The sequence below is a fragment of the Pogoniulus pusillus genome, chromosome 9 (assembly GCF_015220805.1).
Source record: "Pogoniulus pusillus isolate bPogPus1 chromosome 9, bPogPus1.pri, whole genome shotgun sequence".
NCBI lineage: Eukaryota > Metazoa > Chordata > Aves > Piciformes > Lybiidae > Pogoniulus > Pogoniulus pusillus.
In genome coordinates, this window is record NC_087272.1 from 9,496,325 (window position 1) to 9,518,777 (window position 22,453).

At 43.1% G+C, this 22,453-nt stretch overlaps 1 protein-coding gene across 1 annotated transcript; it reads left to right on the top strand.

The window, feature by feature from the left end:
* The first annotated feature begins 2 nt into the window (after positions 1-2).
* LRIT3 (leucine rich repeat, Ig-like and transmembrane domains 3) lies at positions 3-20,648 on the top strand. Its single transcript, XM_064148492.1, has 4 exons — positions 3-121; positions 1,812-2,290; positions 14,652-14,957; positions 16,504-20,648. Exons 1-4 carry the CDS (start codon positions 6-8, stop codon positions 17,565-17,567), a joined length of 1,965 nt encoding a protein of 654 aa, XP_064004562.1. The 5' UTR covers positions 3-5; the 3' UTR covers positions 17,568-20,648.
* Positions 20,649-22,453: the final 1,805 nt, after the last annotated feature.

Below are 22,453 nucleotides of genomic sequence, written 5' to 3' on the forward strand. Positions count from 1 at the left end.
AAGCCATGTATTTGTTTATTTACTTCTACCTGCTCGTGAGCTTTTTTGAAGCAGCATATGGGTTTTGTCCTTCACAATGCACTTGCGTTTACCACGGCAGGAGCGATGGCACTGGAACAAGGTAGATCATTTTTAATCCATTATACAAAGTGATATGTAAGGAAAATGGGTGAAGAAGTGGGAAACAGCATCCTCATGTATTGCAAGTTAATTCTAGCATAGCTGAAAGAAAAGCATGCTTTGCACTGGTATTGTAAAGCTAGCAGTGCGCCTGAACAGAAGCAGATGGTGATCATGGCTTTATACTTAGCAAATAGCTTCTCTAAATCTTCAGTTTGTGCAGAGGGTGATTTCTTTGTGCTCCATACTTTTCCTGCTATTGTGTGTGTGGCTGTGGGGAGATACTTGTAGAAACTAGTTGTCTAAGGTGATTCTGGTTTAAATAAATATTTTTTTCCCTTCTTTTTTGATCTGCAGGAAAATCGCATTTTTTGATAAGAAAGAGGTTAATTTGGAATTTGATCTGGGTGTTGTCACATCAGTTTTGGCAGATACTGTTTCTCATTGCTACTTATTGTCACAACGTATGTAGCAGAAAGCTTCGTGAGGAGAAGGTAAAATAGAGGAAGAATATAGAGAAAAGGTGGAGAAAAATAAAGATGGGCTTATGGAAGGGAGAGGAGTCTTCAAGCTAGTGTGTACAGGCAATGTACTCCAAGGAAACAGAAACAAAGTGGTTCTTGAAAATGCTGGTAAATCCCAGGTGCACCTTTGTGCTAGTTTGAGCCTAGCTGGGATATTTTGGTGAGAAGAAATAGGCTATAGGCTGTGAAAAGGAAATAATGGTGATGTCTACTTCACTCGTAGGCTTGCTGAGATGTATAAGAACACAAAGATAGATAACAGAGTTGTTCTCTGGCTTTTGGGGCTGCACTTTTCTCGCTCTCTAACTTACTGCCTAATTAATCCATCTGCTTCCTAGCCCCCCTGGCTGATCCTTCAAACTCCTCTTGAATGTAAGGCAAAATCTGGGGTAAGGTAGAGGGGCAAGAAGAAGGAGGAAGGGTGGTTGGGAGCTCCCCCCTGGGAATTCTGGTTTCTGGGAGGGCTGCTGTGTTTCTGTATTACTTTTTAGCCTATGCATTTCTGTATATAGCTGTATATGTTGTAAATACCTGCTTATATCTTGTGCTAAGCTGTGAATGTAAAGCTTCATTCATTTTCCAGATTGGTTGAGTCTAGTCTGGGTGATTTTTTCACAAGGGAGGCAAAACCATCACAACCTCTAGAAAGTAGGTAATTTCCAGACAGACACTAAAAAGATGGCTTGAAAGCTCTTCTTTAGGGAAACATGCTAACATTTTCACTTTTCAGTCTGTTCTGAAATGTAAACATAGGCAAATACTTTGAATCTTTGTCATGCAGAAAAATGAACAATTAGTAATCCCATTTTCTGAATTTTAGTAGAACAGAGGGCATGCAGTTCCCACTTGAGATACATGCATGTGTTATTCTTTGTACATTGGCTTCTGGTTGTCGTCGGAATAATGGGCAGAGGATGGTGCTTACCTGCTTTAGAATAATGCAAATGTAGCTTTCACGTGGAAATATCATTGCTATTTTGTTTTAGATCCCTTTTTTTCTTTAGAAACTCTTGTATTTGTCTTTTCACCTTTCTTTGTTCTGCAGAAAGCGATGGCGTTCACATTTAAATCTGAAATGCAAGTATTTGATCCAGAAATGCCAATCTCTTCCTCTCTCTCTTTTTAATTATTTGTTTATTTTGTCTATTTTTTTTTAAATGCTGCCAGGTCTGTACTCTGTAATGATCCTGACATGTACGAGATCCCTGTGAATGTTCCTGTGGATACTGTAAAACTCCGTATCGAGAAAACTGTTATACGAAGGATTCCAACTGAAGCCTTTTATTACCTAGTAGATCTCAAATACCTGTGGGTAACTTACAACTGCGTAGCCAACATTGATATCAGCAGTTTCTATAACTTGAAACAACTGCATGAGCTACGTCTGGATGGTAACCTGCTCTCTACTTTCCCTTGGGAATCCCTGGCGGAGATGCCCAACCTACGGACTCTTGATTTGCACAACAATAAAATGACCAGCATTCCTGCTGATGCTGGCAAGTACCTGAGAAACCTCACCTACCTGGACATCTCCAGCAACAAGCTAACTACCTTGCCATCAGACCTGATGGACATTTGGCCTCCCTTCTCAGAAACCATCCCATCGAAGAGCGCAGACATCTTGGTGACCCAGAGAGTCATTTTGGGTATGCTGAACCGCTTGTCTCATTCCTTATTAGAATGTATCTAATCGTAACAGTAGGCAGGGCACCAGCCTGGGATTAGGAGGGCAGCTTTATCCAGGTTAGTCTGCTTTGCTCTGTGATTATTTATTTTCTGCTGGCCACAAAAAATATAACACATCAGCGATTTATAAAATGAAGGTGGTGACCTCTGTGTTGCTATCTCAGGGTTAGAAGACTGCAGTAACATCTATTGATCTTTGTAGATCTATGGCCTACAAGAATATAGGCTGCATGGAGTGTTCAGTATCACAGAGTCACAGAATATCAGGGGCTGGAAGGGGCCTCGAAAGATCATCCAATCCAGCCACCCTGCCAGAGCAGGATCACCTATACCAGATCATACAGGGATGTGTCCAGGCAAGTTTTGAATATATCCAGAGAGGGAGACTCCACAACCCCTCTGGGTAGTCTGTTCCAGTGTTCTGTCACCCTCACAGTGAAAAGATATCCATATAAATACTAGACTTCCAAAAGTTGTGTTTCTGATGACATTTCCCTCATTGCTGAATGTGGTTACAACTACAAGCATGTCCATTTGTAGCTGCTTTTTCCATTGCCTTGTGCATCAAATGAGCAGCTAGGGTGGATGCTTGCGTGGAGTTTGTCCTCAGACACAATACTGAAGACGATCTTGGTTGCTTAGAATAGGGCAATTCTGTTCTCCCCACGACCTTACATTGCTCTGAAGCTGACTAGTTATCCTGAAATTTCTCCTGGTTTACATGCTGAATATGAGAAGAGAGGATGGGAACCTGACCCCTACAGTACTTCCAATAATATTTAGAGTAACTATTTAAGAATAAGTTTGGCCAGACTGGGTCTCTTTGTACTTTTATTCCATCTCTGTAGTACACCATCTCATGAGATCTGGTTGTGCCTTTGTGCTTTATCTTACCCTTAATCTCTACTTTCTAGTCTTGCAGGTAACCCTTTTCTCTTCTGCAGTCTCAGAATGTGTCTGGAACACCTCTATTATGTAGCTCTTTATGTATAAGAGCATGCTTTGACATTTGTGTTGTGTAGTGTAACAGGTGGAAGGGAGGAGAAAAGACCTTTTAAGATCACCAGGTCATAGAATCATAGAATCAACCAGGTTGGAAGAGACCTCCAAGATCAGCCAGGCCAACCTAGCACCCAGCCCTATCCACTCAACTAGACCATGGCACTAAGTGCCTCATCCAGGCTTTGCTTCAACACCTCCAGGGGCAGTGCCTCCACCACTTCCCTGGGCAGCCCATTCCAATGGGAAATCACTCCCTCTGTGAAGAACTTCCTCCTAACATCCAGCCTATACCTACCCTGGCACAACTTGAGACTGTGTCCCCTTGTTCTATTGCTGGTTGTCTGGGAGAAGAGGCCACCCCCCACCTGGCTACAATGTCCCTTCAGGTAGTTGTAGACAGTAATAAGATCACCCCTGAGCCTATTATCTAACTCTACAGCTACTAACAGCAGTAGTTCTGTAGCCACTAGTAAAGATCTGCTCTACGTTGTAATGTTTGGTATTTCCAATCTCTTGATGTAAAACCCCACAGTTCAGTGCCCATTTGTTCAACTGATTGGTGTCACAGCAGAGGCTGCAATTTGAACCTCTCGTTCAGATGAGATTGTATGTAAGTGACAGCAGATGCAAGTAGGGCAGATGGAACACAAACCCTATGAGGAGAGGCTGAGGGAGCTGGGGTTGTTTAGCCTGGAGAAGAGGAGGCTCAGGGGGGACCAACTACCTGAAGGGAGGTTGTAGCCAGGTGGGGGTTGGTCTCTTCTCCCAGGCAACCAGCAATAGAACAAGGGGACACAGTCTCAAGTTGTGCTGGGGGAAGTATAGGCTGGATGTTAGGAGGAAGTTGTTGTCAGAGAGAGTGATTGGCATTGGAATGGGCTGCCCAGGGAGGTGGTGGAGTCACCATCCCTGGAGGTGTTGAAGAAAAGCCACTTAGCACCATGGTCTAGTTGACTGGATAGGGCTGGATGATAGGTTGGAGTGGATGATCTTGGAGGTCTCATCCAACCTGGTTGATTCTATGAGGTCCCCACACCGAAGGCCACAGGAGGCAGTAAAGTAGGAGCTGACTGTGCCAGATCGAATCCTCCTGATGATCTCATGTGGGAGTCCCAGAGGATATTTGGTTTCCTTGGCTTACACAGCCTTCAGTACTTAAATGCCCTGGTAATAAAAGAAGGAAAAAACCCAAACCAAAACCCACACAAAACTCCCCAAAACAGCCCAACTGAAGGGTCAGAAGGAGGACCTGGGGAACTGCAGATGTGTCAGTCTGACCTTAGTGATGGGGAAGGTCATGGAGCAGATAGTCTTGAGTGCCATGTGCAGGGTAATCAGGAGGTTGGGCCCAGTCTCCCTGGGTTCATGAAGGGCAGGTCTTGCTTGATGAACCTGCTCTTCTTCTGCAACGAGTTGAACCACTTAACGGATGAGGGAAAGGTTGTGGGTGTTGTTTAGTAAAGCCTTTGCCACAGTCTCCCCCAGCAGCCTCCTGGAGAAGCAGGCTGTGCGTGTCTCGGCTGGGTGGACGCTTTGCTGTGTTAGGAACTGGCTGGACGGTCTGGCCCAGAGAGCGGCGGCCAATGGAGTTAAGCCCAGGTGAGAGGCAGGCAGGCAGGGGCTCAGTCATGGCTCCAGTTCTATTTAATACCTTTATCAGTAATCTAGATCAGGGGTCCTCTAAACTACGGCCTGTGGGCCAGATATGGCACCCCAGGGCCCTCAGTCCAGCCCGGGCTCCCCCCTCCCCCGCCGGGGGCTGGGCGGGAAACGCAGCAGCCATTTCCTGCCGCTTCGTCCGCTCCCAGCAGCCATTTCCTGCCGCTTCGTCCGCTCCCGGCAGCCATTTTCTGCCGCTTCGTCCGCTCCCGGCAGCCATTTCCTGCCGCTTCGTCCGCTCCCGGCAGCCATTTCCTGCCGCTTCGTCCGCTCCCGGCAGCCATTTCCTGCCGCTTCGTCCGCTCCCGGCAGCCATTTCCTGCCGCTTCGTCCGCTCCCGGCAGCCATTTCCTGCCGCTTCATCCGCTCCCGGCCCCCGCAGCCCCCAGGCACCTGCCGGGACTGGGCTGCGACCAAACTACAGTCCAGCCCCCGACACTGCTGGGCTGGAACCAAACTACAGTCCAGCCCCTGACAAACTAGAGCCCTGATCTAGATTGAGGGGACTGAGGTGTTTGCAGGCCACAGTGAGTTGGGTGGGAGTGTTGATCTGCTTGAGGGTAGCAAGGCCCTGCAGAGAGGCCTGGCCAATTACATGAGTTTCAACACAGCCAGGTGCCAGGTACTGCACTTGGGTCACAGCAACCCCATGCGATGCTTGAGTGGATGGAAAGCTGCCTGGAAGAAATGGACCTGGGGGTGCTGGTTAGCAGCTGGCTGAAGATGAGCCAGCAATGTCCCTGGGCGGCCTAGAAGGCCACCAACATCCTGGCCTGTGTGACCAGCAGGACCAAGGAAGTGATTGCTCCCTTGTACTCTGCATTGGTGAAGCTGCACCTGAATATGTCCAGTCTAGAGCTCCTCACTACAGGAAAGACATGGAGGTGCTGGAGCATGGGCAGAGAAGAGTAATGAAGCTGGCAAATGCCTGGAGAACAGGTCTTGTGAGGAGCAGCTGAGGGAGCTGGGATTGCTTAGTCTGGAGAAGAGGAAAGTGAGAGAAGACCTCACTGCTCTCTGCAACTACCTGAAAGAAGGTTGTAGAAAGGTGGGCATCAGTGTCTTCTCCCTAGTGTCAAGTCATGAGAGAAAACAGCCTCAGGTTGCACCAGGGGACGTTTAGATTGGATATTAGGGGAAAAAAATCTGTACTAAAAGAGTGGTCAGGCATTGGAAGAGGCTGCCCAAGGAGGTGGTGGAGGCACCATCCCTGGAGATGTTTGGAAAACCTGTAGGCATGGCACTTTGGGACATGGTTTAGTGGGCATGGTGGTGTTAGGTTGGTGGCTTGATTCTATCTTTAGAGGTCTTTTCCAACCAAAACAATTCTAAGATTGTGTGGTTCTGTGAAAAAACAACCCCTAAGAAAACCCAACCCTAATCCTTCCCTCCTTTCCCCTGGCAACCATCTGCTGGCTTTATTGGTGTGGGTACTTTGCCAGCCTCCTCTAGTTCTGACAAACAATCTGCTGCTGGTGGTGGGTTCTCTAGAGACTTGGCATGTGATCTTTAGATCATTTTCATCGATGAGGTGCATCTGGCCTTGAACACAGATCCCCAGAAGGCGACACACAGAGAGTTACACAGTATCACACAGTATCACCAAGGTTGGAAGAGACCTCACAGATCAAGTCCAACCCTTTACCACAGTGCCCAAGGCTAGACCATGGCACCAAGTGCCACGTCCAACCTTGCCTTGAACTGCCCCAGGGACGACGACTCCACCACCTCCCCAGGCAGCCCATTCCAGTGCCCAATGACTCTCTCAGTGAAGAACTTTCTCCTCACCTCGAGCCGAAATTTCCCCTGGCACAGCCTGAGGCTGTGTCCTCTTGTTCTGGTGCTGGCCACCTGAGAGAAGAGAGCAACCTCCTCCTGGCCACAACCACCCCTCAGGTAGTTGTAGGGTTAGGGTTAGCAGTTCAAGCAGTACCTTGCTTCTCTTGTTTTAATGTTATGTGCAGTCATAAACTTAGATCTGAGAATGCAAAGTGCTAGTTAGGACCTTCACTGTGAATAAATCTACCTTAGGTAGAATGTGAATGTTCTCTCATTGATACCATGGCCTTCTGATGAGTATAACCCAAGGCAGAGAGACAGCGCTTGCTGTGGAAGAAACTCTACGGTGAGTAAGAAACCATCCCCTTCCTCTGGAGAATAGAAGTGCAGTGCCCTTTGTGTCGTGGGTTATTCTGACAAGTGTACTTAGTCTGCACTGAGGTTTATTGACAGTTACTTGAGCTTGTGAGGTTGTAGCTAGGCCGCTCACACTCACTGCCAGAGGCTCATCCTTTGGTTACTGTGGATGTGCTGTTACCAAGCAGTTGTTTCTCACAAAGGAATGGCTGATAGAAACTGTCAGGATAGAAATTTGACCTAGAAGTTGAGGTATCTTTATAATGCTCCAACAATTGGACATGTTGGCATAGAAAGACAAGAGCAAGGTGTATTCTGTGACATTGTATCCTCTCTGACACCCCTCCTGTCTCTACTGGGATTGCTGGAGACCGAGAGAAGAGAAAGTATCCCATGGATACTCTTTTCCTCTGAAGCAGAGATAAGGATCACAGAGGTGATCAGGAAGGATTTTGAAAAGCCCTCTAACCTTCTGTGGTGTAGATTCAGATGAATAGAATTGTTCTAGTTAAATCGGTACTGCTATTTAAGCTTGTGGCCAGACCATTCCAGAGCCTTCTCTAGTAACCTCTTCAAGTGCTTATCCATCAGGGTAGTGAGAAAGTTTCTCCTAATATCTAACCTCAATCTCCCTTACTGCAAACTAAGCTGATTACCTCTTGTCCTATATGAGATGGATGTACAGAAAAACTAATTGCTACCTCTTAGAGTAAGTTTTCATGCATTTCTCTTCCCTGTTTGCTGCCTTAATTCATCACATGATTTCTTTCACCAGTTTCTTTTAGACCATGATTTAAAATATATATATATATATTTAACTGTTTCTCCTATAGTTACTGATTCCCTTTAGACTTCTTTGGGTTTTAAGATAAGGTTTCACTTAATATATGATGTACACAATAGCGCACTTTGATGCTCAAGAGTGTCCTTTGTGCTCCAGCTGTTCTCTGTGGGAGCATTCACCTTGAGCTGTGTGCCTACAGGGAATGGTAACTGCAGCCAGAGTTCTGCTGGAACCTAGAGCAAATTGTAAAGGGTTAACCTTCCTGGGGGAGTGGTCTTGACCCTGATCCCAGGTCTTCCTCACTCCTCCCCAGGAGTGGGTCCAACCCTTTCTCCAGGCGTAGTGTTTAGCCCACTCCCACTTTCTGTCTAGCTGCCTATAAAAGCAGAGGAACTTCCTCTTTTGTTCTCTCTTGCCCTGCTTCCCTGCCTGACAGCATCATCTTCCTGTTCCTTCTCCTCTTCTGTTTTACCACCAAGGTATGGAACACCCATTGCCATCAATCTGGTTGTATATATGTATTTTTTAATCTCATTTCCCCTTCCCTATACCTTCTTTGTAACTCCCCTACCTCAAACACCTTTTATTTGTTGTTGAAGTTTTATCTTTTAACTTCCAAATTGAAGTGAAACTATTTGTTTTCATGTGTTATACCTTTCCCCCTATACATCTAATTCCTTTCCTTTGGAAAACAAAAGGTGGGGGGGGGGGGAAGAGGGAAAGGCATTCTATAAGTTGTTACTGGTTTTATTAACTATATTTGAGTCTCTGGGAAATTTAAAGTAGAACTGAGACACAAATAAATGCTGGTTTTATCTAGACAGGAAAACAAGAGTCACATTCTACTTCATATAAGTAGTGGTGGCTTGAGCTGGCTTCTCTTCTGTTTCTGGCAAAACAAGGTTGCATTTAATTAACAAGATCGCCAGCCCCAAACCCCTAAATGCAAATGTTTGGGCATATGCACATTTTAACATCAGGAGGCAGTTTTATCTTTGGTGTCTTGACTGAGCATCAAGAAGTTGGCATGTGAGAGGAAGTTCAGGTTCCTTGTGTTTACTTCAGGGCCTCTTGGAGGAGCCACAACTGCTTTTGCTAAGGGACTGGCAGGTTAGCATTGTCTTATTCTAGTTCATAGTGTCTATCGTTAGAGTTTAGGGGTTTTTTTACCTTCCCTTGCGTGATGGTCTTCTGTGTAGACACAACACTAAAGGAAAGAAGATCAGGGAATGATTCCTGATTCTATGGTCAAGTGACTCACTCTGGCTGTCATCTACACAGTTTAGGGCCAGCTCTCTTTAATACTGACTGGCCATTCCACATTTGGTAAGATTTAGCCCTTGCATTTCTTTGGGCTGTATGGAATGCTGCAGTGACTCAAAAATGTAACTATGTGTGTAGGGTGGTTTCCTTTTGGCTCAAATTGCCTGCAGCAAGGTGAGAGTTGCATTGCAAGCTGTTGGATTGTGCTTTTGTAATAAAAAAATAGCAAGGCTGTGTTGTATGCAGCAAGATAGTTTGGAGGTGCAAAGCCTTTACACTGGAGGCAAGATCAGGATAGAAAAGGCTATTTTTGGTGTGGTCTCATCCATCAACTTTTCAGGGAGCAGTCTTTGGAGTGCAAACTGTCCCTGTAGCAACATCTGGCTTTATTTTTAAGAGCCTCTATTGAAACAGTTCAAAACAAAGCTGTGGAGTGAGCTGATGGTTAAGCAGGAGTAACAATGAATGGGCTAGTGTGAGTTGATCTAGCTTTCTCTTGGTTACCTCTGGAGCTTAGTATTTTGTTCCAAATAACAGCTAAGTTTCAACATTGGTGACTGTACAGGGCTGAAATTTCTGGTGTGAGTGGTGGCATTAGCAATTCCCTTATACAAAATTATATCTGATGGGCCCTTGAGAGAAGTGGAAGAATCCAGGGTTTGACAGAGTGGCAGCTGGATGAGATCGTGGCTCTACTGCATGTAGAGGTGCCAAAAGTTTAAAATGCTGCAGGTCCATCATGCTCCCAGCTGTTATGCTGGGCCATTCAGTAGATGCTTCTTTTCCTAGCAATCACTGTGTTGTAGGAAACACTGGGAGACAGTGTGGGAAGTGGGCTTTGCAGTTTAGAACCACAGATCAAAAATTGTGTAGCTTCAATTGGAAGAGACCCTTGGGTAGGTTAGCCCAAGCCGTGGTGACTATTTCCATTGGCCCCAGATGTGAATATTACACACTGCTATTTGACAGCAACTGAAAAGCAGTTTCTTATGGAAGCTGTGGTCTGAGACTGGTTACTGATTTACAAAGGGAATTCCACTTGGAGCTATTTGAAGTGCTAAAGTCCATATTGACACAAATCAGGGAAAATCTCTTGAGAAGACTGCAAAATTGTCCATACACAGGCATATGTTTGCCATTTTATATGCAAGCATGCATATAAATAGCCTGAACTTAGAATAAAGAAAGGTTTTAAAAGGAATGTATAATCCATACTTAATGCTGCAATGCACTGCATTGCTATATTGCAAAGCATAGCTTTTTATCTACATTTTTGTTAGTATTTTATCTATATTTTATCTGTTTACATTCCTCAGGCTAACAAACTGCATTAATATTTCCACACACACAAAAAATACAGGGATTGTAATGACTTGCTCTTCCATCAGATGCACATGCCATAGCAGACTTACCAGGATGTTTATTTTCTCTTCTTAAATTATTTTCCCAATGGGATCCTTCTCATTATTTTATTAAAGTTCCATGAAATTTCCAGTTTGTTAATATTTCCAACCCTGTCTTTAACTTTTTCTTTAACTTTTAACTTTCTTGTGTTTTTTTTCACTTTTACTGTCTTCAAAACACAAGCTGTTAAATTTCAGAATGCTCTTTGTAGTTTGGAAGCTAGGTTTACATTTCATTTCTGTTCTCTTCAGTAGCTAACTGAAGTATAGTCTAAACTGTAGCCAGGTGGGGGTTGGTCTCTTCTGCCAGGCATCCAGCAATAGAATAAGGGAACACAGTCTCAAGCCGTGCCAGGGGAAGTCTAGGCTGGATGTTAGGAGGAAGTGCTTCCCAGAGAGAGTGATTGGCATTGGAATGGGCTGCCCAGGGAGGTGGTGGAGTTGCTGTCCCTGGAGGTGCTCAAGAAAAGACTGGATGAGGCACTGAGTTCCATGGTCTAGATGACTGGATAGGACTGGGTGCTAGGTTGGACTGGATGATGTTGGAGGTCTCTTTCAACCTGGTTGATTCTATGATTCTATGAATTCACTGTTTTGTCCTTGATTCCGACTCAAGAGGGTGTCCATCTTTTCATTTGGTGGATTCACACAACCTGAAGACTTACAAGGGTGGTGTAAATTTACTAAAAATATTGTGAATGCTGTCAGATACTGGAAAGACACAGATAAACAGAAGGACTGAGCCATGGAGGAAAGGAAGGAACTCCTGTAGCTGTATATATATTACGTATACTTAAGTAGCACAGAAGTGAAGAGTCTTCTGGGACCTCAGCTTTCTTCTGAAGCTGAAACCAGGCTTCCAAAATGATGTGAGATAGTCTAACCCTTGCCCTGCCTGACTGACCCTAATCTTTTTCTATAACAAGTTGATCCACCTAGTGGATGGAGGAAGGGCTGTGGACTTTGTCTACCTAGACTTCAGTAAAGGTTTTGACGCTGTCTCCCGCAGCATTCTCCTTCAGAAACTCATGGTACGAGGCTTGGATAAGTGCACTGGACAACAAACTGGTGGCTGGGACCAAAGAGTGCTTCCGAATGGAGTTAAATCTGGCAGGCTCCCAGTGGTGTCCCCCACAATTCAGCACCTGGGCCTATCCTCTCTAATGTCTTTATTGGTGGTCTGGAAGAGGAGATTGAATGCACCCTCAGTGAGTTTGCGGATGACACCAAGCTAGGCAGCTGTGTCACTCTGTTAGCGGGTAGGGAAGCTTTACAGAGGGATCTGGACAGGTTAGATAGATAGGCTAATGCCACTTGTATGAAGTTCAGCCTGGGTTGCAACAGCTCCATGGTAAGCTACAGAGTTGGGGATGTGTGATTGGAAGCTGCAACTGGAAAAGGGACCTGGGGATATTGGTTGACAGTTGAGTGCATATGAGTCAGTGTGCCAGGTGGCCAAGCAAGCCAATGGCATCCTGGCTTGTGTTAGAAGCATGGTGGCCAGCAAGGACAGGGAGGTGATCATCCCCCTGTACTCAGCACTGGTGAGGCCACACCTGGAGTTCTGTGTTCAGTTTTGGGCCACTCACTACAAAAAGGACACTGAGGTGCTGGAGTGTATTCAGAGAAAGGAAACGAGGGTCATGAAGAGCCTGGAGCACATGGCCTGTGAGGAGCATCTGAGGGAGCTGAGGTTCCTCAGTCTAGATAAGAGTGGTTTAGTGGCCAACTTGAGCACTGCTAGTCGTAGTAGAAACAATCATAAACCTCACCCTTTCCTGCAGTAAAGCTTATAGGATGCAGAGCAATGTCAGAAGAAGTTTTTTTCAGTAGTGTTGAATTCAAAGGAGATTTTGCCACCTGGGATGTGGGATGGGAGCCCTTTTGATGATGCAAATCTGTCCTGAACGGTGTGGACCCAGAAGTCCTGCCTTGCCACCTTGCTTGTACCACATGCTACTCCATGCTCTCTACAACTCCCTGAAAGGAGATTTGAGCCAGTTAGGTACTGGTTTCTTCTCCCAAGTAACAAGTGACAGGAGGAGAAGAAATGTCCTCAAGTTGCACCAGGGGAGGTTTAGACTGGATATTGAAAGAAACTTCTTGACTAAGAAAAACTGGAGCAGGTTTCCCAGAGAGGTAGTTAAATCTCCACCCCTGGAGGTGTTTAGAAGATGAAGAGATGTGATGCTGAAGAACATCAGACTTGGCAGAGTGAAATATTGGTTGGATTGGATAATCTTAAAGGTCTCTTTCAAGCAGAATGATTCTGTGATTCTATAAAATGTGCCTGATTTAAAAGGTGTGTGCAAATTACACATTCATGCTTAATTGAGCAGATGTTTTATGAGCACAAGGACTCAAGTTGATGTGCCTACAATATGGAAAACATTCAGGTGGTATCTCTTTTTGCTTGTGAATGTGTGTGAGATTCTCAGGAAATACTTTTATATTTTGGAAGGCTTATTGCCCTTTAAAAACAAACAAACAAAACCAAAGCAAAACACAAAACCAACAAAACAAAACCAAATCCACCCCCTGCCCCACAAAAAAACCTCAACAGTCCAGCAGTTGCTGACACAATTTCCTTGATTTGTCCTCCTTTCTTCCAGTGAGCAATAGATAGTGAATAGATGTAAAATCTCTTATGTCTGGAAGGAGTGAAATTGGATTGTGATGTCAAAGTCATGGCATCTCTTCAGGTCAAGTCTTGTTTTAAAGAGTGTGGATTAATTGGGGTTTACTACAGTTTGAACCAATCAGTGCCACTGTGCTTAAAATAGCCTAATCTTGGTCAGGCAATGAAAGGAAACAGTTGTTAATTATTCAGATATTCTTTCACCTACAGGTGACTAAAAGCAGAATTTTTCTCCTAGCCATTTTGCTAGTACTTATAACTCCACATTGAACAATATTAGCAGGTGATGTTGTTTTGGGGGGGGTTGCTTGTTTTTATTTCTTCTGATTTTGGTTTAATTAGTATGACTTTCCTGTTGGACTAATCAGTACACTGAATATTGAGAGGTTCTAGCATACCACAGTTGGGTTCAGGCTGTAAGTTTTGTTTATTGTTATTAATACTTGAAAAGTATGACAAAGATATGCCCAGAAGTCAAATAAGAAAATACTGGAATTGATGGGTGGTGTGCTGAGTGATGTTTTACCTGGTGAAGCCACTGCTGCTCTATGAAGGTCACCATAGCAGAAGAATAAATGCCAGATGAGGATTTAGACGTATCTCTCAGAAATTATTTCCTTCTTTTGCCACAATGAGTTCACCTAGAAGAAGTCTCTCATTCAAAGCCTTTGTAATCAAGAAGCAAAGATTACAGGAGAGATAATGTTCTTGTGTGACATCATAAAAGCATTATAATCATCAGCTTTTTCAGGGTCCTTCCCATTTTCTACTCTTCTGCTGTTCTTTTTGAACATGTTTCAGAGATTGCCCTTAGTTGAAGCCAGGTTTATAAGTATATTAGTTTAATTCAGTGCCAGATGAGATTTTTATCTGCCCAAAGCTTATTCTCTCTTAGCCTTTATCCTTTTTTCAGGGGACAGAGATGTTGGTGTAAGCTCTAAACCCTTAAATCATCATCTTTGCAAGCATTGGAAAAAAAAAAATCTGAGAAGATCGAACTGTAGCAGCCCAAAGAAGGACCAAGAGCAGAGAAGTGTGACAGGATACAATATCCCCAAGAAGAATCTTTCAAAAGGCATAGGCAGGTGAAAATGTATCATCAGGCTTGAGATGTCTTTTCAGTGTGTTTCTTCCCCCCCCCTTAGATAAATAGCAAAGTTAAGCAAAGTGGATGCTGGTTTATTGCTATGCTCCTGTAAACCTCTGTGAAAGAAAATTTAGCTTAACAAGCATTTCTGTTGTTCTTCTACAAAAAACATCCCTAACAAGCAGCTGAACAAAAAAGACAAACTGAAAGAAAAGAAATTAACCCAGAATAGGTCCATGGTTTGCCCTGGTGTCATGCTGTAATCACAGTATCATCTGAGAACGTTTTCTGATTGTTTTCCTTTATTTTTCTTTTCTCCTCTGTGTTCCCTCTTCCCTCCCCACTTCAGGTTTTCAGGACAACCCCTGGTTCTGTGACTGTCGCATCTCAAAGCTGATTGAATTCTCCAAAATTGTGGACAACTCGGTTGTTCTTCTTGATCCACTGATTTCATGTAGTGGACCTGAGAGCCTGGCAGGAATCTTGTTTCAGAGAGCTGAGTTAGAGCAGTGTCTCAAACCATCCGTGATGACATCAGCAACAAAAATCACTTCCCCTCTGGGAAGCAACGTTCTGCTCCGCTGTGATGCCACTGGGTACCCGACACCACAGCTTACTTGGACTAGGTCAGACAATATACCAGTGAACTATACAGGTATAATTGCTCTAATAATTGCCTAAAATTGTGGGGTTGCTTGTGCTTTGATTCATTATAATGAATAACAATGGACCAGGCATCACACCAAGCTGGCAATTGTATCTGTACAATAGCTGTTAAGAGACTTTTTGTTGAAATTGTGGTCTGTAGAGGTCCAACAGACTCTTTTGATTCTGAATGTGTTCTGTAATGATAACAATGTGGCTGGAGGGGGGAAATGGATGAAGTGGCAGGAAGGATAAATGAAAATGGAGGTTAGGATATTTGGGCCCTAAGTCAGAAGCTGAAAAGCAGAAAGGAGAATTTGTTACTGGGATCTCTGTTTTGGTTCAAAGTGTTTAAGTTAAAAAAGCTAGTGAGACTGAGCCTCAAAAACTTCAACATTATAAACACAGGAGTTCCAAAAATTGTGTTTTCTGTTATTTGCAAGTGTTTATTGTTTATTGCAACATCCATCTTGAATACTAAAGAGGCTGTGTTTATCTGACCTTTGGGCCCCTCACTACAAGAAAGATGCTGAGGTCCTGGAGTGGGTGCAGAGAAGGGCAGTGAAGCTGGCAAAGGGTCTGGAGAAACAGGTCTTGTGAGTTGAGGCTGAGGGAACTGGGATTGTTCGGTGTGGAGAAGAGGAGGCTGAGGAGAGACCTTTTCTCTCTACACAACTCCTTGAAAAGAGATTGGAGTCTATTGAGGTTGGTCTCTTTTCATTAGTAACAAGTGACAGAAGAGGAAGTAGCCTCAGGTTGTACTAGGGGAGATTCAGGTTAGATATCAGAATAAACTTCTTCTCTGAAAGGGTTCTCAAAGCCTGAAACAGGCTTCCCAGGGAGGTGGTTGAATCTCCATCCCTGGAGATGCTTTAAAGAGGTGGAGATGTGGTGCTGAGTGACATGGTTTAGTATCAGACTTGGTACAATTAGAGAATTGTTGGACTTGATGATCTTAAAGGTCTTTTCCAACCAAACCAATTCTATGGTTCTATGACATCACTCAAACTGCTATGAAAGATATTCTTGTGCAGTAGCTTAGCCATAAGAAAATGATCCAAATAGCAGTTAATTTACATTGTAGGTCTGAAGAACCAAATAGCCCAAAATACTGAATCATCTTCAAGATAAAAGTAACTTCCAAAAACATTTTAAACGGTTTGTGTGTTCAGAATCCCCTGAAGTCAGTGAGATTTGCATTCCCCAACCACTTACCAGCTTTAAGGTGTTTGATTGCTCTTGATGTGGATTTGTTTTACTTGGTGATACTGCAAATTATCCTGTAACGCTTCCAGGCATTCAATTCCATTTTGACCCAGGCTGAGCACTTCTCTGCAACAATATAACGTGGCAGGGAGTTCCATCATTTGTGTGTGGGGTTTGGTTTGGCCTGGGATGTTTATTTGGTGTGGGTTTTTTTTTTTCTCTTGTTTTTAAAAGTTTAATATACGTGATTCCTTCTAGCAAAAATAATTTAAGGGAAGAAGCAGTCTAATAATGTCTACTTTCTCTTTAGCACCCTTTTATAATGTTTTGCTCTTTGCATTTTCCTGTAGTAATTCAAGAATCACCTGGAGAGGGTGTCAGATGGTCCATAATGAGCCTGACAGGGATTTCATACAAGGATGCAGGAGAATACAGATGTAAAGCCAAGAACTTAGCAGGAATGTCAGAAGCTGCTGTTACTGTCACAGTGGTTGGTGTTGTCACTACAACTGTGTCACCACAGAAGTATGGAAGGAAGCAAGAGGCAGAGAGACAGAATACCACTCAGGAGGAACCCAAGGAGGAAACTGAGAGGGCAACCACACCTCTTTCTACCACACCAACCACCACAGCACTGGCCAATACCGAAAGGTCAACGAGCAGCAAATTGACTGACAAAAAGCAATCCAGGCCCATGTTTGATGGAAAGAAAAATTCAAAGGCAGTGACAAATGGAACCAAAAAGCAGACTGGGCAAATAAGCAAGAAAGATGAGGAGATTCCACTGAACACAGCAGGTATCGCTGAGCAAACTGTTGCTGTGAGGAACTTAAGAGTGATTAGTGAAACTGATGAAAGAGTGACCTTAACTTGGAAAACAGTCAATGCCACAAGTGGCTCTGCAGTCACTGTGTTATACTCAAAGTATGGTGAAAAAGATATGTTGCCTCTCAGCACTGATTCTAGCAAAAACAAAGTCACCATTGATGGTTTGGAGCCTAGTACTCAATATATGGCGTGCGTCTCACCCAAAGGAGTGCCACCTACAAAAGACCAGTGTGTTATTTTCTCCACTGATGGGCTAAACAGTGAAAGTGACTCTCAGTTTTCTGTTCTGATAGTGGGCAGCAGTGCAGCATGTGTAGTTGTTTTACCTTTGATCTTTTTCTTACTCTACAAAGTTTTAAAGCTTCATGTGAGACCAAAGACTGCAAAGGAAGCTGACCTTGCAAAAGAGACCTATGTTAAATTTGAAACGCTCTCTCTGAAGCCTCGAACAGTGAGTGCAGGAGAGCAGCTCTGGGCACGAAGATACACAGATGAGTCAGAAAGACTTCTCCTTTGTTCTAGGTCAAGCATGGATTCTCAAATGACTTTCAAAAGTGAGGGCTCTAGGTCTGAGTATCTGTGTTGAACATAGATGAGGGTGGAGGATCTGGAATATACAAGACGTGTAATTATGATACTGCAACTGAAGCAGCTTGGTGCTAGATGGTGGTCAGAAAATAATTATCTGGTGTAATGCAATCTACTGGATGGGTAGGCTGGTGGGTAGGAGGGAGAATCGAAGAAAAATGTTGCCTGTCAATTATCTTATTTTCAATGTTTGTGATTGGATGTGAAGGAATGATATTTTTCAAGAGATATATACAGCATGAAATGGATGCCTGGTTAAAGATCTATTATTTTAATTAAGAGATCACTCTGTTTTCTCTTCTCTTGCTTTACTCTACAACATGCTATTTGCGTGTATCAAAAAAATCACAACTTTCATGAAAATAATGTGCTTAAAAATAATAGAAAACCTGTTTATGCTACTTCTATTGAGGTCAGAACTGTATTTGCAAATGCAAGTTTTCATCTGACATCAGCTGTGCTTTGAGATGTCACACAGCTCTCCTTGCACAGCGTCTTGGAATGGAAGTCATCTTGGGCCAATCCAGACTGAACACAGTTAGCCACAGCCCATGGACAGTGCACATCATAGTGTCATTTTTGCAGATGCTGAAGGAAAAGAGCTTCTTTAGTATTCTGAAGCTCAGGTAAGATATCATCCTGAGTAACTCCGTGAGTTATACTAAGTATTGATAACATTAATTTACATCAAGCGATTTTATTGCAAAACCTCAGCCTTAGAATTTACTTGGATGCATATGTCTATATACCTCAACTGCAGAAACCTCTGTACAAAATATCTTGTGGTACTGTGGAATGCAACACATGCTCTTATATGTACCTTTACATATACCTATACAGTACGTAGATATTGCATGCAATATTGTGTGCTAGTGATATAGTAGTGATATAATTTGTGATACAGTAAGAAGAGGTCTTGTTCTTAGGTCATATTGGATGTGTAGTGAAGTTCAATGAGCATAAAGTTCATTTCGAGCATGCTTTACAGTGTTTGAAAAAGCAGGTATTAATAGTAATAATGAATGCAGAATTGCCCTATTAATGATGATTTTTCTGTTCTCAAACTGTTTTGTTTTTATTTTTCCTGAAGTAAATAACAGCTTTTATTGCTGAAGTTCAGATATTATGGTTAAAAATATGTCTAAATTGAGAACCCCATTTCTCAATTACAGCTGCATTGTTTTCTTGGACCTTTCTATGCCCAGGAGACCGGTTTGCTTTGCTAGGAAATTGGGAATCTTTTCTTCCCAGAGTGAGAAATATTATTCAAAGCTACAAACCAAAGTTCTGTTAGTTAACTTTAAAATAGTGGCATTTCTTGGTGTCACCAGGTTTAAGTTTTGCCTGCTGGAATGCTGGAGAATGTATCTTGGAAGATGTAGGCTGGTGAGAGGAAAATCTTTTGTCAAAAAACTTCCAGTGTAAATTCATGGCAAAAGATGGAGACATTGAAAAACCTCCATAGCAGTTACATGAGAGTGCTTGATGGTCAGGAATAAGAGAATGAGTAAGGAAACCACAGGAGCTGTGGGAAGCAGGTGAGATGTTCACAGGTGCAGTGTTACCTTACTTGCATATACTTTTAGAACTAACCTTGCTGTTCCTTTCTGTGTTGCTCGTATGCGTGCTTAAAAAGCGACCTTTCTTCCTTTTCCATGGATAATTTTGATCCCAAATGTTTTCAGTTTTCTGAGTGAACTATTTCTACTTCAGCAGTCTTTTTTCAATTGTCAGAATTATTTTCTTTTTAGGGGTAGCAGATTCTTTTTGTGTGTCAAATCCAAGGTTCATCTGACAAGCAGTTTATGATCAAACTTTTTAACAGTATCTGGAATGTTGCTCTATTTGCCTTCTGTTTTCCATGTAGATAGTAGTACCCAATAGCTGTTGCTGAAATTGTTTTAAATTAAAGCCACCATGTTTAGCATTAGTGAGAGCAACTGTTTTATCTCTCTTTTTTTTTTGTAATTCCTGATAAGTAATTTCTTTTGGGTTTCAAAGTTTTGCAAGAATCTTGGGTCTAATGTTGGAGTTCAACAGTGCTATCACCTGACTTGCAGGTGGTACATCAACACATCAGACTCTGATGGTACAAAGCTCTTTTGAGAGAGCTCACTTGCAAATGTGGAACCTTTTGGTTTGACTAATCCTTGTGGAATTAGCAAGTCCTAAAGTTAGAAGTTAATCTCTATGACCATGTGTACTATTAGTATGTCAAAGATAGAGTGTATCATAAAGGGCATAGAAAACACGGGGTACTTTTTTTTTCCCACAGTTTTTGAAACAACAGAGTTTTGTAACCTGGATGTACTCCTGTACCTCATGTCAAAACAGCAAATAAGATGGAGAATTTCAACAGGAATTAGATATAGAGGCCAAATGACACAGTAAAGATGTTCTCTGGATCACCCAGGCTTAGTTCAGTTAAAGAGCTGAAGAAGTACTTTTGGTAACAGATGTAAGTTTTTATATTGTTAATATCAGTAATAGAATCATTATGAGATAAGCTTTTTGTGATCAACTTATGCAATACCTTCTGAAATGAAATACTGAATCAGTTGTCACTGTGAACAGTGCTGATTGTAATTGCCTGGTAGGAGGATTTGGAGAGGATTTAACCAATGTTTCTGCATCGCCTTTCACATATTTTGCACTTTGTTAGCTGAATCCATCCTGTGTTTCACCAGCCTCTTTTTATATGTTACCTACAAGGGGTGTGTCAAAATGTGATGCTTATGAAGTAACTGATGAATTTGAGCTGAATTCTAAATAGACCTCATTTTTACTTAAAGCTTTAAGCACTTGGCATGGTTCACCACAAATCTGGCTTCAATGTGCACTTCCTAAGCCAAATTATAGGCATCCATGTGTGTATTTTAGTCCTTGCCATTGCTCACAGTGGACTTTGTTTTCCTTGTGCTATCATCAGATGCTCACACTTTTCTCAAGCAGGGGATGAAGAGACAAAACTCTTGTGTGTACCATCAAAATCTCTGTAATACCAAAACCACTCAGACTTTAAGAGGCTAAACAAAAGCCTTTTAAAACTTATTACCATCGCAAAGAAGCAACTGTAATAGAAGCTGTTTTGATGTAAAAATAAAAGATTGTTTTTATACATCATGCTGCATTTGCCTGACCCTTTGATCTTTGTTTACAGCTTTAGGCGGTAAGTGATGAGTGTAGCTGTGGGGACAAGAAGAAATCTGAGAAAACAGCAAACCACCAACAAAACAAACAAAACCAAAGAGAAGGCTGTGAAGCTCTAGAAAGGTCATACCCTGGAGAACGATGCAACTGCATACCACAAAGTCTCTTGCTTGCAGTTCTGCAATGTACATGGCAAGGGTGCTGGAATGTCTGCAGACAGGTAGCTATAAAGCTTACTGCACAAGTGATGCTCTGTACATGCCCAAGTTACAGTGAAGTGGAGGCATCTATAACTTTGGAGTGTGTAGCAGAGGCACTGGGGGAATTTAAAGAATACAGTGGTCTCAAAGCCTGCCTGTGTCCCACTGAAAGCTGTGAGAGCATTTTTGAAGAACTTTGCCTATTAACTGGAAAGAAAGGATTAAATAGTTTATGCATTTATTACAAGAAAGAGGATTATGCATCAGTAGCAGTTCTGTCCAGGTTGTGAATCCTAGATATTATAGTCTTCATGATCCAGTAATAGAATGCAGTGGATTGAAAGGGATCTCTAGAGGTTATCTAGTCCAACAGGTTGCTCAGAGCCCTGTCAAGCTTGACCTTGAATGTCTTCTGGATTGGGGCCTTCACTACCTCCCCAGACAACTTGTCCTAGTATTCCACCAATCTCAGAAATAAAGAACTTCTTCCTGATGTCCAACCTAAATCTACTATTCTCTAGTTCAAAACCATTACCCCTTGTCCTCGTGCTAGATGCCCTTGTAAATAGTCCCTCCCCAGCTTTTCATGATTGTCTTTAAAAGAAAATCAGTTTCTTGGATTTATCAGGAACTACCCTTCAGGTAGTTGCAGACAGCAATGAGGTCCCCCCTGAGCCTCCTCTTCTCCAGGCTAAACAGCCCCAGCTCCCTCAGCCTCTCCTCATAGGCTTCGTGTTCCAGGCCCTTCACCAGTCTTGTTGTCCTTCTCTGGACACCTTCCAGCACCTCAACATCTCTCTTGAATTGAGAAGCCCAGAACTGGACACAGCACTCAAGGTGTGGCCTGACCAGTGCTGAGTACAGGGGCAGAATAACCTCCCTTGCCATACTGGCCACACTCTTACTGATGCAGGCCAGGATGCCATTGGCTCTCTGAAAATATGCACACTGATTGGAAGTTTAATGAGAGAGTCTACTTACTAGTGCCTATGTGCAAAAGGCAATCAGGTAGAATGGATACATCCACAAGCTAGGCCAAGACTATCAGACTAAATCCATCTAGAATCCTTCACCTGTTCCACCTTCAGCAGACCTGAGAGTAGACTGTAACTGCCCCCACTCACCCCGCCCTGTATCTTAGGCTTACAAGGCCTCAGCAGTCCACATGGCACAGCTCAAAATTGTCTGTTAGCTCGGAGCCATCTGCCCCACAGAAGCCATGAGATAAGAAGGGATGCTGATCTTCCTGCAGAGAGGTGTGAAGGGAGGGAGAGGCGAGGGGAAAGGGCTTAACAAACTGTGATACCGGAAAACAGAATAGAATGGCAATGTTACAATCTCCTGGGACACCCAGACCTAGGACCCCTCCCCTTGGTCTCTGTAGTTTTTTAGGGGAATCTAGGGCCCCTCCAACAACGACAACTAGAGGGAAAGAAAGAACAATCCAAAATGACAATTACCGCTAGATTCAGTGCAACTAGGGTTTAAATTCAATGCGTTGCTTGTTCAGTCAACCAAACAATCACTTCATTGA